At 37.1% G+C, this 16,845-nt stretch overlaps 1 protein-coding gene across 1 annotated transcript in view; it reads right to left on the bottom strand.

Annotated features, from left to right (window-relative positions):
* The window catches only part of LOC143033596 (facilitated trehalose transporter Tret1-like), a 61,911-nt gene that overhangs the window by 11,173 nt on the left and 33,893 nt on the right, over positions 1-16,845 (bottom strand). The window contains exons 9-12 of the mRNA XM_076199085.1: positions 6,060-6,211; positions 4,983-5,082; positions 4,302-4,430; positions 3,905-4,114 (exon numbers count right to left, since the gene is read on the bottom strand). Of these exons, the coding sequence (XP_076055200.1) occupies positions 3,905-4,114; positions 4,302-4,430; positions 4,983-5,082; positions 6,060-6,211 (591 nt within the window). The remainder of the gene's footprint in view (positions 1-3,904; positions 4,115-4,301; positions 4,431-4,982; positions 5,083-6,059; positions 6,212-16,845) is intronic.

Below are 16,845 nucleotides of genomic sequence, written 5' to 3'. Positions count from 1 at the left end.
TCCGAGGGTGGTAACAATGTAAATAAAATGAGTGAGTGGTGTGAAAATGTGAAAAACCCCGAAAAATGTCACAAGATAACTTATGATGAAATAATATAATAACATATCCAGACAAAATGAAATAGAATAAAATAAAATGAAAACAATATGATAATTTGAAATGATGTAACTTCCTATGACATCACATTGCATTTTGTTGTATGACATAAGATATTAGTTTAACAATGAATACCATCAAAAATTTTAATAGTCATACAATTTTACATATGTAATACAAATAATAAATAAATGATATAACTAACATAGGCAGAATGAGAATAATGTGATGAACTTGAAGTGATGTAACGTCCTATATGACATCTCATCATATTTGTTGTATGACATAAGATATAATTTAATAAAGAATACCTGAAAAATATATAGTAACATAATTTTTACATAAAATATAATTTTCAGGTACTCTTTATTAAATTATATCTTATGTCATACAACAAATACGATGAGTTGTCATATAGGACGTTACATCACCAAGTTATCACATTATTTTCATTCTGTCTGGCTATGTTATTTATATTATTATTTATTTATTATTTGTATTACATATGTAAAATTGTATCAGTATTAATATTCGGACTTCTTTTTCCACCTTTATCATATATATATATATATATATATATATATATATATATATATATATATATATATATTATATATATACCTTTACACACAGACACACACACACACACATATATTATATATATATATATATATATATATATATATATATATATATATATATATTTGGATGATGGAGAACATAAACACAGGGGAAGGCTCGGAATCCTAAACACTCTAACGTTTCGTTCGCGTAGAACTTCTTCAGAGAGTGTATGTAGAACTGCAATTGAAGTTTATGTACTAAATCTAATTATCTTTTCGGACACTTGGGAAAGGTCGTTTTTCTGGCGTGTTTTAGAATTAAAATACTAGTTTCTTTAGCTAAATTAATAAATTCTCCTCGATGATTCGATGAATTATTAGTTGAAATATATGCTGATTTTATCAAAACCTTTATGTAGCACTTCAGCTTCTCTCCAGTTTGGTAAATGATCGAATTTTTCCGCATGAACTACTAAAGAATTTATGAACATAAAAACGACATAAAAGCACATAGGACATCTAATTCTTTAGTAGTTCATGCGGAAAAATTCGATCATTTACCAAACTGGAGAGAAGCTGAAGTGCTACATAAAGGTTTTGATAAATTCACTAGAAGAATTGTTGAATCAGCATATATTTCAACTAATAATTCATCGAATCATCGAGGAGGATTTATTAATGTAGCTAAAGAAACTAGTATTTTAATTCTAAAACACGCCAGAAAAACGACCTTTCCCAAGTGTCCGAAAAGATAATTAGATTTAGTACATAAACTTCAATTGCAGTTCTACATACACTCTCTGAAGAAGTTCTACGCGAACGAAACGTTAGAGTGTTTAGGATTCCGAGCCTTCCCCTGTGTTTATGTTCTCCATCATCCAAATAATTTGTCTAAAATACTTAATATATATATATATATATATATACATATATATATACATTTACACAGACACACACACACACACATATACATATTATATATATATATATTACACATATATATGACATTTTCCATATGTAATTCCAACGAGCAGTTTAATCACCTGATTTCTCTTATCCTGGCAAGGTCGCCACATTTCATGTCACGACTCACCTATGGGCCAGACTGGTCGCGACAATAAATAAAATAAATAGATAGATAAGGCCCTGCGCAGCTCGGGTTAATGACAGAGTTCAGGCAGAATAATTAAATTCTTCGTTAAAATTAATTATTTTCAATGGTAAAAATAGACAATAACATAAATGGACATAGAATAACAGAAAATAGCAATACACATCATACTATGTGGAAATTTAAATACATATATGTTACATGAATTATAAATGGGTATTACCCGGTAAATCAATTACCAGGTAGAGTAGATAGGTGTGCGCTTGTATGCAGCACGTAAGAACAGGTGGTCATAATAAAGTCTTGCTTATTATGACGTTGAGTTTTGATTCTCGATGTTAGAAGTCGCACCAACGGAGAGTCGTCTGGTCAAATCTTCGAGTCTCGGGAACAAATAATTTGTTTGAGGAGAGGCTGATGCACGATAATTTTGGTAAGGGAATCTTCTGGTAGTCGGGAACACGCTGGAGATTTGTTGATGTTTTGTAGTCGAGAAATAACAGAACGAGTGTAGAATCGCACTTAACTCCAGTCCAGCAGCAGTCTGGAGATGTCAGAAATAATTCGGAAAAAACATAGGCTTTACACTTCGCGTGGAGATTGTTGCAATCGTTGAGATCCAAAGGACTTGTCTTGTTTATTTGTCGTAACCGACGAATGTAGAAAATTCTCTACGTAGATTCAGATGAGCCGTGGGCACCTGCTTCTTGTCGTGTCTTCTCTCTCTGGTTTTCTCTGTGATTCTCTCTCTCGGGTTTTCTCTCGGGATCTCTCTCTGTTGTCGCTCTCTACTTGGCCTGATATAGCTTGGGAATGGGTGATTACGTTTCCGGGATGTCAAAACGTATCTAAAGTAGGTAGTTTAGCCACCTCCAACCAACGGGAAAGAAGAACACGCTTTCGTGCCAAATTATGTAACGTTTTTCCGAGCTTGGCGTCATTTGACAGAACGTATAAGAAGCGCGCCCCAGCAGACGGGTATTGCGCAATCTTTACTTTATATCACACATATGAAATACGTTTATAACATACATTATAACATACATTCATAACATACATTAATAATGATACACATCATATTTACGCAAGTTGTGCCTACAAATACAAACAGGAGACTTTATCCACGCAAGGACGTGACACAGCATAATCACAGGATTATATTCATGCAAGGGCGTGACAGAGCACAACCACATGACTCTATTCACGCTAGGGGCGTGACAATATATGTACACAAACACACATTATTATATATATATATATATATATATATATGTATATATATATATATATATACACAAGCAGATTTTTTGTGAGACATGTAGAGTTCAAAGCAACAACATTTTTACAATTATTTAACTTCTTTTCTAGTGTTCTCAATGTTTCTAATGATTGTCTTTCCTTCAAGCGGATGGGAATAATCTAAATTTGCATAAACCTCCATTTATTCAACGTCTTATTAAAGACTAAACGTTGAATATATGGAAGATTATGCAAAATTGGCTTATATTCATCCGCTTGAAGGAAAGACTATCATTAGAAACAGAAAATACCAGAAAAAGTTAAATACTCTAGAAAAAAATTCAACTCCATATATATATATATAAATATATATATATATATATATATATATATATATATATATATATATTTCTAAACAGAAATGTGGTAGCACATTTGTAAATGACACACAGCTACCCACAGTTGGAGAAAATGAACTTCGAATAAAGAAGAATCCTATATTTCGGCTATCAATTGTAGCCCTGTATTTTCCTGAAGAGGGCTACAGTTGATAGCCGAAATATAGGATTCTTCTTTATTCGAAGTTTATTTTCTCCGACTGTGGGTTCTTGTGTGTCATATATATATATATATATATATATATATATATATATATATATATATATATAATATATATATATATATTACATATATCTTACCCTCATTGTGGTGCAGTTTTACTTATGATGTGCGTAGATCGCCCAAACTGAGGACAATCATTTTACCATTCATTTCTTGATTAAAAAAAAAATAAAATAAAAAAAATCCAGAGTTCTTTATTCTCCAAACCAGAAACAAATTTTGTGCACACTAATAAATTAGAATATATACAATAAACAAAAAAAAGATTCTCACCTCGGTAGAACTGAAGAGATTCCCTGGCCTCTTCATTTCTACCTCTTGCCAGAAGGACATAAGGAGACTCTTTGATGAAAAATGCACCAATAAGGTGCATCACAGTTGGCAGCATACAAACAACTGCCAACCAGGGCCAATGGTTGAGGGTAGCACCAAAAGTGAATGCATATAATATCCCCAAAGTTACATTTAATTGAGCGACAGAACCTGTGAAGATATAACGACAATTCAGCATCAAAACACTGTTTCAAACATGAGATATTTTAATTTGGCATAAAATTTAGAACAAAATAGGCCGATAGCTTGTGAGCATCAGTCTTGCACGTGAAAGAAAGATGTATCAGTCTGGCATAAATTGAGTGCAAAGAGAAGATAATGTTTGTGAAGATCTTACATAATGCTCCTCGGAAGTTTGCTGAGGAGAATTCTGTGATGAATGCGGTCACCAGGAGTGAGGAGATGCTGACACTGAGACCAGTCAGGATTCGTCCTGATAGAAGCATTGCGAAGTTCTGTGCGAACGCTGTCAGTGACAATAAATAAACAAATGAACTAATGATCAAATCAATAAATCAATAAATATATAATACTATACGTGTTTATTTGAAATTAAGCGCTGAAGGAGTATGGTAAGTACAGTATAACAATGGTGGTACAGTGAAAAACGTGGAGGTGAGGCGGAGAGCGAGGATGAGAAGAGAACTAAAAGAAAAAAAAATCAAAGAATGCTGAGGTGGTTTGGGCATATAGAAATAATGAGTGAAGAAAGAATAGCAAAACGAGTGTGGAAAGTAGATGTATATTGGAATAAATTAGAGGTTAAGAACAGATATAAGGTTGATGAATGTAGTAAAAGGGCGAGCGTATGCAAGAGGAAGGTCTGTAGAGTAAAGGAGTGAAGGTGCAAAAGATAGGAGTGAATGGATAGTTGTAAATTAATCAGTTATACACACACATTTTATATATATGTGTGTGTGTGTGTGTGTGTGTGTGTGTGTGTGTGTGTGTGTGTGTGTGTGTGTGTGTGTGTGTGTGTGTGTGTCGTAAGCAATACGTATGTTCGGGATCTGCATACCTATGAGGATCCAGCCAGACAGGTATGGTATGCATGAGGCGATGATGGTCCCCTTCCGCCCGAGATTCTTCATCAAGACGCCTCCCAACGGTCCTCCAGCCTGAAGCACAAAAACAACTCGCATCTTATTATCATCCTCATCATAAAGATCAAAGACAAGGAGTGAGCTGATACCCTGTAAATATCTGGATGAACCCAGCCGCTAAAATGACACATTCTTTAGATTTAGTTTTGGATAACACCATTGTACTGTATTTCGTTGTCAAAGCTAAACAGGGAGAGTTGTAAAATCTAGACAGTTGTTTTGCCCGTAAGGACGTTACTAGTTATTTTTAGTGCAGGTAACATGTCTACCATCCTTATGCCATATGGACGGGTATGGTGTCAAAACCTAGGAAGACTGAGGGACCGAAGAGTGTGGAGCAATGATGTGGGAGCCCTTGATGTGAAATAGGTACTTAGAAATACAAAAGAACGTTGGACGACTGATGGGATCCGGTTTCTGCACATCAAATATTCTTTGAGGAACTGCGGAAAGCACCTATGCTGAGACTTAGGCCGAGAGCATGTATGGGATCAAGTGCATTCATAAGGCTGTGTAACAGGTTTGACATCCATAATCAATTTTGCTTTACACGAGCATTTGGTAGAAACTTCAAAAGAAAGGAAAACGTGGCACTTGATGCCAAATGCCGCGAGAATTGTTTTGATTGGTATAAAAATATCTGTGATACACAGAAGTCAGATAAGAGATACAATAGAAGGGGAACAGTGCTCCAGCATCTCCGTTCATTTCTCGTATTTTACAAAGGTAATCATTCTCCCTTATTTAGGTTGAATTAGTTCAATATAAAAAGTATTTCTGTTGAACGTAGGTTCCATGTCGTATCAGCAGTATCTTTAAAAGCTGAAGGGTACTGATAAGTGCAATAGAGACCGTTCAAAATCAACGCGCCTTTTTTTTTTTTTTTTTTTTTTACACTTTACTTCGTTTTATCATTGCCATATTTCATTTTGTTTATCCATGCATTTCCTTATTTTTATCAGGCTCTAGGCAACGTAATATTAAGGACTTACCAATGCTCCAATGCCTATGATCGATGAGAACCATGTGTTTTCCTCTAAAGTGATGTGAAGGCTGGAGACATGGGTCGAATTGTCCACAAGCTGAGGGGATGCAGGCGCGGCGTACCCGATGACCGTTCCCAAGGAGAATGTCCCCATGGAAGCTGCGTAACATCAAAATGTCGACGTTGTAGAAGTTAGAGTCCATAAAATAAATAAATAAATGAAAAATACACAAAAATTCACACACACACACACACACAAACACACACACACACACACACACACACACACACACATCGTCGGATTGACAGCGAAGACAGGAACTCCGGGAAAAACACGCAACTTTCGTGGATTTCAGAAACGATCGAGTACCTGTGTTGTAATAGTAGGGAAGGGGAAAGCTCGTGGTGTAGTGGCCAGGTAAAAAAAAAAAAGGCGAAGGGGAGGCATTATTGAAGAAAATAGAAGAAAATGAGGAAGGGGATGAACATGCCTCAAACGCCGGAAGGAGTGTAAACAATAAACGACGTGCAGACGACATAGCTGATGTCGAACAAGTAAGGGAATTAAAAGTAGGAATATAGATAAGAGCAGCTCAATGGAAAGAAGAGACAATTACTTCTATGTATTTAATGAGGGAGGAGATGACAACCTCCCCCGATTAGCAAATCTAGAGGAAAAACTAACAAAAATGAACGAATCATGAGAGGTTAGGTTTAGCCAACTCGCGCTAATTACACAAAGAGTTGATAAATTGGAAGAACTAAAGAAGGAGAACTAAAACCTAAATAGATAAATAGAAGAAATAAAAAGACAGTTAAGAGAAGTAAAGGATGAGAATGAGGTGTTAAAGAGGAATAATAAAGAAAATAAAGAGTCCATAACAAAAGTGGTGAGTGGTTGAAAAAAAGTCCAGGAGGATAACAAAATTGAATTTAGAGATAGTGAAACAACAGATGAAGAAACACACTCAGGACACTATTATTAAAGTGATGAGAAAAGAGAATATAGTAAGACTTAACAGATAAAAAGAAATGTATAATTATATTAAGAATGGAAGAGAAGCATAATCCAAATAGGACTACAAGAGTAAGGGATGAGAAAGAAAAAGTAAACAAGGTATTAAAATATTTCAAGAAGGTGAACAAGAAATAGAGAAAGAAATTGAATGAATTTATAGGCTAGGGAAATACGGTATAGACAAGACCAGACCAATTAAGGTTAGATTCAGGTCACAAACGACACCAGTGAATGTCTTATCAAAAACAGGGAAACTAGCAAAAAGTGATCAGTATAAACAGATATGGATAAAAAGATGAATAAAGAGGAAAGAGGAAAAAACAAAAAGAATTGAAGCTAAGGAAAAAACGAGAACAGAACAGAGTCAGACAAAGAGAAATTCTATTGGAGAGTAGTGGATATGAAAGTGAAAAAATGGTTCATAGTAGAGAAAAACAGAAGGGAAACAGAAAACAAGATGGAGGTAACAAAAAATTAAAAGTGTCTTTCACAAATACAGATGGATTAATAACAGGCTTGAATGAAGTGAATGATTATCTGAAGGAAAAAGAACCGGACATAATGGGAATTATAGAGACAAAATTGAGAGGTCCATTACCACCCAACAGTGTAGGACATGTTGCATATAATTATTGAATTAGAAACAGAGAAGTAAAACAAGGTGGTGGAGTTATGTTTCTAACGAAGGATATAAATGTAAGGAATGTTACATATGGAAAGAATAGAGTAGAGATGATTATGATGGAAATAGAGGACAGGGACAAGAAGAGCAGGAAGTTTGTGGTAAATTATGTGCCTCCTAAAACGGCTTCGTGGGAAGAGAGAGAACGCAAAAATATGTTAGAAGACACAAGGATAATACTAAATAAGATAATGGAAGATGGAGGAAGAATAGTTATAATGGGTGACTTTTATTGTAAAGAAATCTACTGGGAAGAGATGGGAGAAAAAAGCCCCCCTATGAAAGAGATAGAAGTAACAAGGAAAGAAATAATGAATCACTTGAGTAATCTCGATGTTAGAAAATCGCATGGTCCAGATGAAATGGCAAACTGGGTTTTGAGAGAATGCAAGAATAAACTAACAGACAAAATACATAGTCTAATAAGCAGTTCATTGAAAGAAGGAAAAGTTGCAGAAGATCGGAAAGAGAGCAAATATACCACCAATATATAAAGGGGGAAACAAGGAAGACCCTACTAACTATAGACCGGTCTCTCTTACAAGTATGGTAGCTAAAATTTGCGAGAGAATTCCGGTTCAGTGTTATCGCGGTGTCTGGGTTTTCGTGATTTTGTGTTGTGCTGTTGGGTGGAGGGGGGCGAGCCTGCCCTCGCATGTTTGTGCTGCGCCCGTCGGTGGTGGTTTACTTGCATGGCTTTGTTGATCAGGGTATTGGTTCCCTCGCTGTCGAGTTCATTGTGGCCAAGGGCTGCCGTGACCCCCACGATGACTGTGGAGAGAATGCCCTTGAGGTCACTTTCTTCCAAGACAATGGCAGTGGGCGAAAGCGTCGGCACAGAGGATGTGTGGTGTGCAGCAGCGGTTGTGGATGTCGGAGCGGGCATGGGTGTGGGAGCGGGTGTGGGCGTTTGTGTCACTGGGATAGCAGGTACAGCAGCATTTACGGGTGCCAGGGAATCAGAGGCTGGAGGTGATTTGTGGGTGGGGTCCACTTTAGCGAAGTTCACGGCTGGGCGCCGAACTGCGGTCACTGGCTGCCGGCGGGTGGGCGGGGTCGTCATCGAGTTGGTGTTGACAGTGGTAGGGCGGGGCGCTGGTAGGTCGGGGAAGGTTTCTTTGTCACCAATGTTGGGCGCAGGAGCAGTGGTTTGTTTGTCCTAAGGCGGGGGTGGGGGTGCTTCTTGCTCCCCCATACGAATGTTCCTGGTGGAACCGGAACGAAATCCACCCGTTCCGCGGCCCTCTGTTAGCACTGCGTGGCCTCATTCTTCCTCACCGAGCACCGAGCATTCCATACATGGTGTTTTTTGGCGCAGTTGGGGCATCTGGCTTGGAGGTCGGTGCCCCCCCCCCTCGGTTGTATGTATAGGGAGAAATGCATACGATTCATTTGTTTGTTTATTTATTTATTTGACTATTCATTCTGTTATCTACATTTTTATTAATCTATTAATTCATTTATATATTTTATGTTGGAATGGCTGTGGTTGTGAATAAAGCCTGACATCAGAGTAATCAGCTCGATCATACTGTTTGGGTGCTGTCATGTATATATGCAACACTGATCGTAGCGCCCCTTTGATATCCATCGTTGTGGAGAGGGTTTAGAAAGCCATGAAAATACTTTCACATTTACCGGGAACCGAATCCGGGTCTCCCAAGTTCCGAGGCAACAACGGTACCCACTGCTCCACGTAGGCAATTATTTTGTTATTGAGAGACATTTTCTATTTATAAACTATTTCCCACAAAGCAAGTTTTTTACATATTCCAATAAGTGTTTTGGGTTCCTAATATTCTATACTTCAATTTTTATACGAGTTATTTCCGCAATGAACGCGTTAACTGATGAGTGAATATATAATGAAACGACAACGGCAGAGGGAGCAATTGTGTATGATTCAGTAGAACATTTGCGCTGTGCCATTATTAAAAATGGTTATGATTTATTTATTCATTATTTGCTATTTATTCTAGAGGAAACCTTATGAAGTAACAGTTTTATATGACTCCACTAAAAAAGGGTTACATGTTTCTTAATATTGTCAACCACATTTTAGGTCGTCTTTTCAATGAAATAACTTAGATAAAGTGAACAGCTTTATTAATGTATCAATAGTTATCAAAAAGTCTGAATAGAATACAACTCAGATTTAACTTGTTCGAGTTTGAAGAAGTGTATTTGCCTTCTCAACGTTTTTTTTTTTCCAACTTCATGTCACTGTTACTCGAATACACCTTGGCCCGGTATGTTTCTTACATACTAAAAAAAAATGTTGCTGAGCAGACTGTAAACCGTATACAAATTCATACAAATTTCTAAAGTTTCACTAGAATTGTGAGACTTGATGTTACAGAATATTCGTATAATAAATTCAAACCAATACAAACAACACTGGTCAACAAAATTTATGAAAATACCTGTCCCACAAACAAAAAGAGGTGAACTAAATGGATTTTTTTTCTGCTGATTTCAAACATATTTTCAAAAAAATTCTATCAGACATGGTTTTTCTGTAATAGCATATTCAATTTTAAACAATTATAACTAATAAATGTGGCTGATATTTCAATTAAATTTACCTTTAAAATGTAGAAACTTGTGATTTTCAAGTGTAGTTTGATTTTAGAAGATCCCTTTTTAGTGTCTAACAGTAATCAGCCAACATTGAAGAGCTCCACTTCCCTTGATACCGGGTTTCCATGTTCAGAATGTCCTGGTTAAACTTCTCACCGTGCTCGTTGCTGACGGCGCCAACATTTGCAGGGAAAAGTCCAAGCAATTCATGAAAGTGAATTTTTAGGTTCATATTGCATCCCAAGGCCTTGTAGTTATTTGCTTTGCGATTCCCCCAAAAATCTGAGCAAACTTTCTTAAATGACAGCCATGCAGCTTTTCCAAGATCTTTTAGCTCTTCATCAAGATTCTCGTCTCTCATCAGCTCCCTAATCTGTCTAACAAAAATACCTTCATTGGTTTTTGCGTCAATTACTCTAGGAAATTTATTTTTCAAATATGTGAATCCCTTGCCAGTTCTATTCATACCTTTAACAGGTTGACTGAGAGTCCATGCCTTCTGTTTTATATATATATATATATATATATATATATATATGTATATATGTATATATATATACACTGTATATGTATATATATGTATATATATGTATATATATGTATATGTATATATATATCTTCCTCACTTGACTCAACATCACTTAGTTCCATTTGTTTTGGAGGGTCAGGTACAGGAAAGTCTTGATCGTGAGGTACTGGTCTCGGAGCAGATGATGGATTAGGACATTTTACAATATGCTTTGATGTTGATGTTATTCAGTACCTTTTATTTTTGTAGTGCAGAAGTAGCAATCTGAAGTATTATCTTTTGGTTCTCTTCAAACCATAGGGATGGCAAAAGGCATATGACGTGAGTCTTTCGCCCATGAAGTGAGAGGCCTGACACAGGTTACACAACACACATGCGGGGCCCAGCTCTTATCCTGGCCTCCAACTTTACTGTCAAAATCATCTTCATAACACGTTCTAACCAATGGCTGAAACACCGTCTTTGCGACTTGAATGTCAATACAACACAAATAAAGCAAACTTTGTCTGTGTGGTTTATACAGTTTCTTGGCATTATGCAAGTGAAGGGCGGGTACGCTACTGTACAATTTCACAAACTTATTGCCACACAAATGCGCACTATACCTCACACCAACACTTCAAACACAGTACTGCCAAACGTATAACAATCACAAGCAGTGTTGTCAAACTCAGTGTTGCCAACCGCTTGATTGATATCTATACCACGTAACACACGTAACGTAACACACGAAACGTAACATAACATAAGAATTCCGCCGACGTACTAGGTTTCATATATAATTTTTTTATAATATTTTATGATATAGGAGTAAAACTGTGGTTTTGAAAATTATTGCAACTACTAAAATGGTTTCCGGTCTCAATACGAGCAGATCGAATGCGATTATATTTCACTTGATTGAGAAGCCAATATCTATGCACAAATTTGCCCATATTATATATATATATATATATATATATATATATATATATATATATATATATATATTATATATATACATACACCAACGGCTTTTCCCCTTTACAAGGGAGGTAGCCAAAAAATAAAGGCATAAAATCTACTCCTACCCATTTCATCCGCACATAATCCACTCCCATTCACCATCCCTCCCTCCCTCTTATCTTGGCTCCTCCTGGATGACGGGTCATCCCTGTATCTCACCCACTGCCCTGGGCCAGAGGTAATGTAGCAAGACACAGCACATCCACAGCAAGGCCGCTTCATTTAATCAGCGACTCTCCCTCCAATCTCCATTACCTCATGCAGAAAAAGAGAATATGGAGAAATATTCTTTCGGGTTGCGTCAATACGTCATTCAAACATACTTCATCACCCATACTCCACCCACCCCCCTCAAGCATCATAACATTATCCATACACAACCATTCTCCATTCACCCTTATATTCTGTCTTCTCCCTTATTCAACAGAAATCTCCCTCTTTCCCAATGCCCCTTTTACTCCATCCATCCATTTCATCCTTGGTCGCCCCCTCATGTTCACTCCATCCACCTCTGCCTTCCACACCTCTTTTACTAATCTTTCATCACTCATTCTTTCCATGTGTCCAAACCATCAATACTTTTTTCATCAACCCTATCTCCCAACTCCCTTTCCATTCTCGCTCTCCTCCTCACCTCATTTCTCACTTTATCCATACATCTCAGGCATTTCATATCAAACATATTTAAACTCTTCCCTTCTTCCTTTCGTATGCCCCATGTTTCTGCCCCATACAGTGCTGTCGACATAATCACTCCTTCGTATAATCTCCTCTTAGTATCCATTCCCAAATGTCTATTTCTCAGTACACTTTTGAATCCCCCATGGCATTTACTTACTTCTCTCAACTTACATTCTACCTCCACCTCCACTCCTCTCTTTCCCGCCAGATTCGCACCCAAGTATATAAAACTACCCACTTCTTCCAATCGCTCTCTGTTAATATTTCATTTCCAATTTGCTGCCACACTCTCCCCTTGTACATCTCATCACCATACTTTTACCCACATTTATCTTCAACTTCCTTCTTTTGCACACCTTCCCAAACTCTGTCACTAACTTTCTCAATTCCTCCTCTGATCCTGCTACAATCGCGGTGTCGTCAGCAAACAACAGCTGGCTCATCTCCTATTTTCTTCATCTTCTTGAACTATCTCCAATCCCTGACCCATTACCCTTGTGTTTACCTCTCGCACAAACCCATCCATGTATAAATTGAACAGCCAAGGCTACAAAACACATTCCTGGCGAAATCCCACTTTTACCTCAAACCATTTACTCTATCCATTTCTAATTCTAACACAGGCTCTACTACTCTTGTAAAAACTTTTGACTACTCTTAACAGCTTTCCTCCTATTCCACATATCTGCAATACCTCCCACACTGCCCTCCTGTCTACCCTGTCATAAGCCTTTTCCAGATTCATAAAGGTCCAAAAAATATCCTTACCATTTCCTAAAGCTTTCTCACATATGTCTTCCCACACAAATATGATCCATACAACCCCTACCTGTCCTAAACCCACACTGTTCCTCACCAATTACTCCTTCTGTTCCTCTCCTAATCCTCTCAATCAAAGCCTTCCCATAAACCTTCCCAACTACACTTAAACTAATCCCTCTAAAAACTACCACACTCACACTTGTCCCTTTTCCTTTGTAAAGTGGAACTATACAGGCACTCCTCCAGTCCTCCGATACTCTACCCTCTTTTAGACAAACATCAAATAACCTCACCAGCCAGTCCACCATCACTGTACCTCCCTTTCTTAGACACTCCCCATGACACCCATCCAACTCAGGTGCCTTGACTGCTTTCATAATTTTAATAACTGCCTTCACCTTATCTTTCCTTATTTCTCCTCCATTTTCCTCATTCATCACTGTCATTTTCTGAATACTTCCCACTACAACGACCTTTCCCTCCCTATCTGCCATCACATTTAGCGACTCCGTAAAATACTCTACCCATCTTCCTCTTACTGCCGTCTCTTCCATTGTCATCTCTCCATCTGTACCTTTTACCTTTTCGTCCCTACTTGATTCGCTTCCTCTTCCTCGCTTAATTTCCTTCCAAAAAATGTTATTACCTTCAAAACTTTTTATCATATTCTTACCCCATTTCACATCCGCCCTCCTTTTTGCCTCTTTTACTTTATGCTTTACTTTTCTTCTCTTTTCTTTGTACATTTCATAAAAATTTCGTCGGCGGAATTCTTATCTGTCACGTTACGTTTTGTGTGTTACGTTACGTGTGTTACGTGGTATAAATATCAATCAAGCGGTTGGCAACACTGAGTTTAACAACATTGCGTGTGATTGTTATACGTTTGGCAGTACTGTGTTTGAAGTGTTGGTGTGAGGTATAGTGCGCATTTGTGTGGCAATAAGTTTGTGAAATTGTACAGTAGCGTACCCGCCCTTCACTTGCATAATGCCAAGAAACTGTATAAACCACACAGACAATGTTTGCTTTATTTGTGGTGTATTGACATTCAAGTCGCAAAGACGGTGTTTCAGCCATTGGTTAGAACGTGTTATGAAGATGATTTTGACAGTAAAGTTGGAGGCCAGGATAAGAGCTGGGCCCCGCATGTGTGTTGTGTAACCTGTGTCAGGCCTCTCACTTCATGGGCGAAAGATTCACGTCATATGCCTTTTGTCATCCCTATGGTTTGAAGTGAACCAAAAGATGATACTTCAGATTGCTACTTCTGCACTACAAATATAAAAGGTACTGTATAACATCAACATCAAAGCATATTGTAAAATGTCCTAATCCATCATTTGCCATGAGACCTGTCCCTCACGATCAAGACTTTCCTGTACCTGACCCTCCAAAACAAATGGAATTAAGTGATGATGAGTCAAGTGAGGAAGTTATAAAAAAGTAATAATAATAAAAAAAAACAGAAGGCATGGACTTTCAGTCAACCTGTTAAAGGCATGAATAGAACTGGCAAGGGATTCACATATTTGAAAAATAAATTTCCTAGAGTAAGTGACGCAAAAATCAAAGAAGGTATTTTTGTTGGACCACAGATTAGGGAGCTGATGAGAGACCAGAATTTTGATGAAGAGCTAAATGATCTTGAAAAAGCTGCATGGCTGTCATTTAAGAAAGTTTGCGAAGATTTTTTTTTTTTTTTTGGGGGGGGGGGAATCGCAAAGCAAATAATTATTCTGAAATCAAAAAAGAGTTACTGACATTCTACAATACCTTGGGATGCAATATGAACCTAATAATCCACTTTCATTATTCGCTTGGTCTTTTCCCTGCAAATGTTGGCGCCGTCAGTGACGAGCACGGTGAGAAGTTTAACCAGGACATTTTGAACATGGAAACCCGGTATCAAGGGAAGTGGAGCTCTTCAATGTTGGCTGATTACTGTTAGACACTAAAAAGGGATCTTCCAAAAGCAAAATACACTTGATAATCACAAGTTTCTACATTTTAAAGGTAAGTTTAATTGAAATATCAGTCACATTTATTAGTTATAATTGTTTAAAATTGAATATGCTATTACAGAAAAACCATGTCTGATAGAAAAATTCTGAAAATGTATTTAAAATCAGCAGAAAAAAAAATCCATTATGTTCACCTCCTTTTGTATGTGGGACAGGCATTGTCATAAATTTTGTTGACCAGTGTTGTTTGTATTGGTTTGAATTTATCATACGAATATTCTGTAACATCAAGTCTCACAATTCTAGTGAAACTTTAGAAATTTGTATGAATTTGTATACGGTTTACAGTCTGCTAACAACTTTTTTTTTTATATATATAATGTAAGAAACATACCGGGCCAATATGTATTTGAGTAACAGTGACGAAATTCGAAGAAAAAAAAACGTTGAGAAGGCAAATACACTTCTTCAAACTCGAACAAGTTAAATCTGAGTTGTATTCTATTCAGACTTTTTGATAACTATTGATACAGTAATAAAGCTGTTCACTTTATCTAAGTTATCCCATTGAAAAGACGACCTAAAATGTGGTTGACAATATTAAGAAACATGTAACCCTTTTTTTAGTGGAGTCATATAAAACTGTTACTTCATAAGGTTTCCTCTAGAATAAATAGCAAATTATGAATAAATAAATCATAACCATTTTTAATAATGGCACAGCGCAAATGTTCTACTGAACCATAACCAATTGCTCCCTCTGCAGTTGTCGTTTCATCATATATTCACTCATCAGTTAACGCGTTCATTGCGGAAATAGCTAGTATAAAAATTGAAGTATAGAATATTAGGAACCCAAAACACCTATGAAAAACCTTGCTTTGTGGGAACCCAAAACACCTATGTAAAAACTTGCTTTGTGGGAAATAATTTATAAATACAAAATGCCTCTCAATAACAAAATAATTGCCTACGTGGAGCTGTGGGTAACGTTCTTTCCTCGGAACTCGGGAGACCCGGATTCGGTTCCCGGTAAAAGTGAAAGTATTTCCATGGCTTTCTAAACCCTCTCCACAACGGGGGACATCAAAGGGACGCTACGATCAGTGTTGCATATACACATGCTATCACCCAATCTGTATGATCGAGCTGATTACTCTGATATCAGGCTTTATTCACAACCACAGCCATTCCAACATAATATATAAATAAATTAATAGATAAATAAATATATAAATAACAGAATAGACATAAGTAAATAAATAAATAAACAAATAAATCATATGCATTTCTTACCATACATACAACCAGAGGCCTTACATGCCTGAGTGCCGCCCCGGGGCAAAGTTCTCAGTGTCCTCAGTCTCCCGCTCACTCTCGTATGAGTAGGACACGGGTTCTCTACTCTGGTACCGAGCCCATCCCTGTCTCCCCTCTGCAATCTCGCTCTGCCAAATTTTATGTCCTTATATAACGCGTTTGTACTACAACATAGCCCCTGTTTTATTATTATTATTGTTGTTAGAACTGCAATCGTGGAGGAACCTACTTTCCCGGTTATTTTTTCGTGCA

This window comes from Oratosquilla oratoria, chromosome 16 (assembly GCF_046742065.1).
Source record: "Oratosquilla oratoria isolate Oo_2021 chromosome 16, ASM4674206v1, whole genome shotgun sequence".
Classification (NCBI taxonomy): domain Eukaryota; kingdom Metazoa; phylum Arthropoda; class Malacostraca; order Stomatopoda; family Squillidae; genus Oratosquilla; species Oratosquilla oratoria.
Note: the sequence above shows the minus strand (reverse complement) of the source record. Positions and strands in the feature narration are given on the sequence as shown.